This window comes from Trachymyrmex cornetzi, unplaced genomic scaffold, assembly GCF_001594075.2.
Source record: "Trachymyrmex cornetzi isolate Tcor2-1 unplaced genomic scaffold, Tcor1.1 scaffold2273, whole genome shotgun sequence".
Classification (NCBI taxonomy): domain Eukaryota; kingdom Metazoa; phylum Arthropoda; class Insecta; order Hymenoptera; family Formicidae; genus Trachymyrmex; species Trachymyrmex cornetzi.
In genome coordinates, this window is record NW_017296927.1 from 1 (window position 1) to 1,355 (window position 1,355).

Here is a 1,355-nt window from a genome sequence, read left to right on the forward strand (position 1 = left end):
CTCCAAAATGATCATTAAAAGTCATTTTTCAATCATTTCCGATTCATTTTAATGTCATTTTGATATTATCATAACTTGCTATTCTGCTTGGGTATAGTTTCATCTTTTAGTTTTAAAATATAAAATTTATACAACAAACCTCTGATTTATATTTTTTTATAGATCATGGATGAGATGTTTGGACAAAAACCATGGGTGACGCCAATTTTAACTTTAGATTCTTCAAACAGGAATATATTATCCCCTGCCAGTTCTACTTCAAACAACAACAGTAACATCAGTAGTAACACTTACAATGAGATCTCTTCATCTCCACAATCTTCTAAAAGTTCTCGAAAACGTAAATAGATATTATTGATATTTAAAAGAAAGGATTTGCAAATTTCCTATTTAATATTTGTATACAATATGTAATTATTGATTTTTTCTTCTTTCTAATTCAGGACAGAAAGTAACTCAAGATACTGCGTTAGAAAAATTACTCGCAGTTATGGAAGAAAATAAAGAAGAAAGGAAAAAAATGCATAACGAGGCTGTGGAAAGACAAGATCGAATGTTAAATATCTTAGAAAAAATTGCCAACAAATAACAACGAATCTACTTTTCTTGGTGATTTCCAACTGTGATTTTTTTTTAAGTTTGGCTTTGACATTAGTATGTTTAATTAATTTTAGTGAGATGTTAATGTGGGCTGTGCTCTTTTACCACAAATGATTTATTTTTATTAGAATAAGTGAAGCCAATGATAAGCCAAAGATAAGAGAAAACATTATTTTCATATATTTCTCATGTCAAATATCGCACATCACAACACGCTAAAACATAATAATAAGGAATATATCTTTATTGTATAATAAATTTTCTTTTATATATATATAGTTATGAAATTACATTGCATACTTTGAACTGCGTCGACTCTTATAAGTTTCTTTTTAACCTTGTTTATTATTTATATTCAGAGACACCTATTAATTTGTTGTGTTTTGATTACACTACAAAGGTATTTTTTCTTTTATATATTTTATATATAATGTTTAGCAGTATTAATATAACATAAATTTATATATTTGTAATATGTTAGAAACGGATAAAAATTTTTCTTTTTATAATTAAAAAATGTTGTGGTATTATATGTATTTTGAGCGATATTTGAAAATATTTTTGTTCTTGTAACAGTATTACCTTCAATATCCATCTAAAAACTCACAAATTTATTCAATGTTTTTCATTATTTGTGTTTATTTGTATCAACAAATGTTACTTAATCTTAAGAAAATAAAAAAGGAATAAAAAATATTTGTAATTATATTCTTGAACGATTTTATTTAATTGTATTATGAAGAGGTTGTGACTAT

The 1,355-nt window shown here is 25.0% G+C and overlaps 1 protein-coding gene across 1 annotated transcript; it reads left to right on the forward strand.

Moving 5' to 3' along the window:
* Positions 1–166: 166 nt before the first annotated feature.
* LOC108757375 (dynamin-like protein A) lies at positions 167–828 on the forward strand. The gene is made up of 2 exons (XM_018506628.1): positions 167–340; positions 444–828. The coding sequence occupies exons 1-2, from the start codon at positions 175–177 to the stop codon at positions 587–589; spliced, it is 312 nt and encodes a 103-aa protein (XP_018362130.1). The 5' UTR covers positions 167–174; the 3' UTR covers positions 590–828.
* Positions 829–1,355: the final 527 nt, after the last annotated feature.

Bases quoted from the DNA above. Each gene is read 5' to 3' on its own strand.
- LOC108757375 (XM_018506628.1), top strand. From the start codon at position 175: ATGTTTGGACAAAAACCATGGGTGACGCCAATTTTAACTTTAGATTCT. The intron at 341-443 runs GTAAATAGATAT...TTTCTAATTCAG, and splicing joins TTCTAAAAGTTCTCGAAAAC to GACAGAAAGTAACTCAAGAT.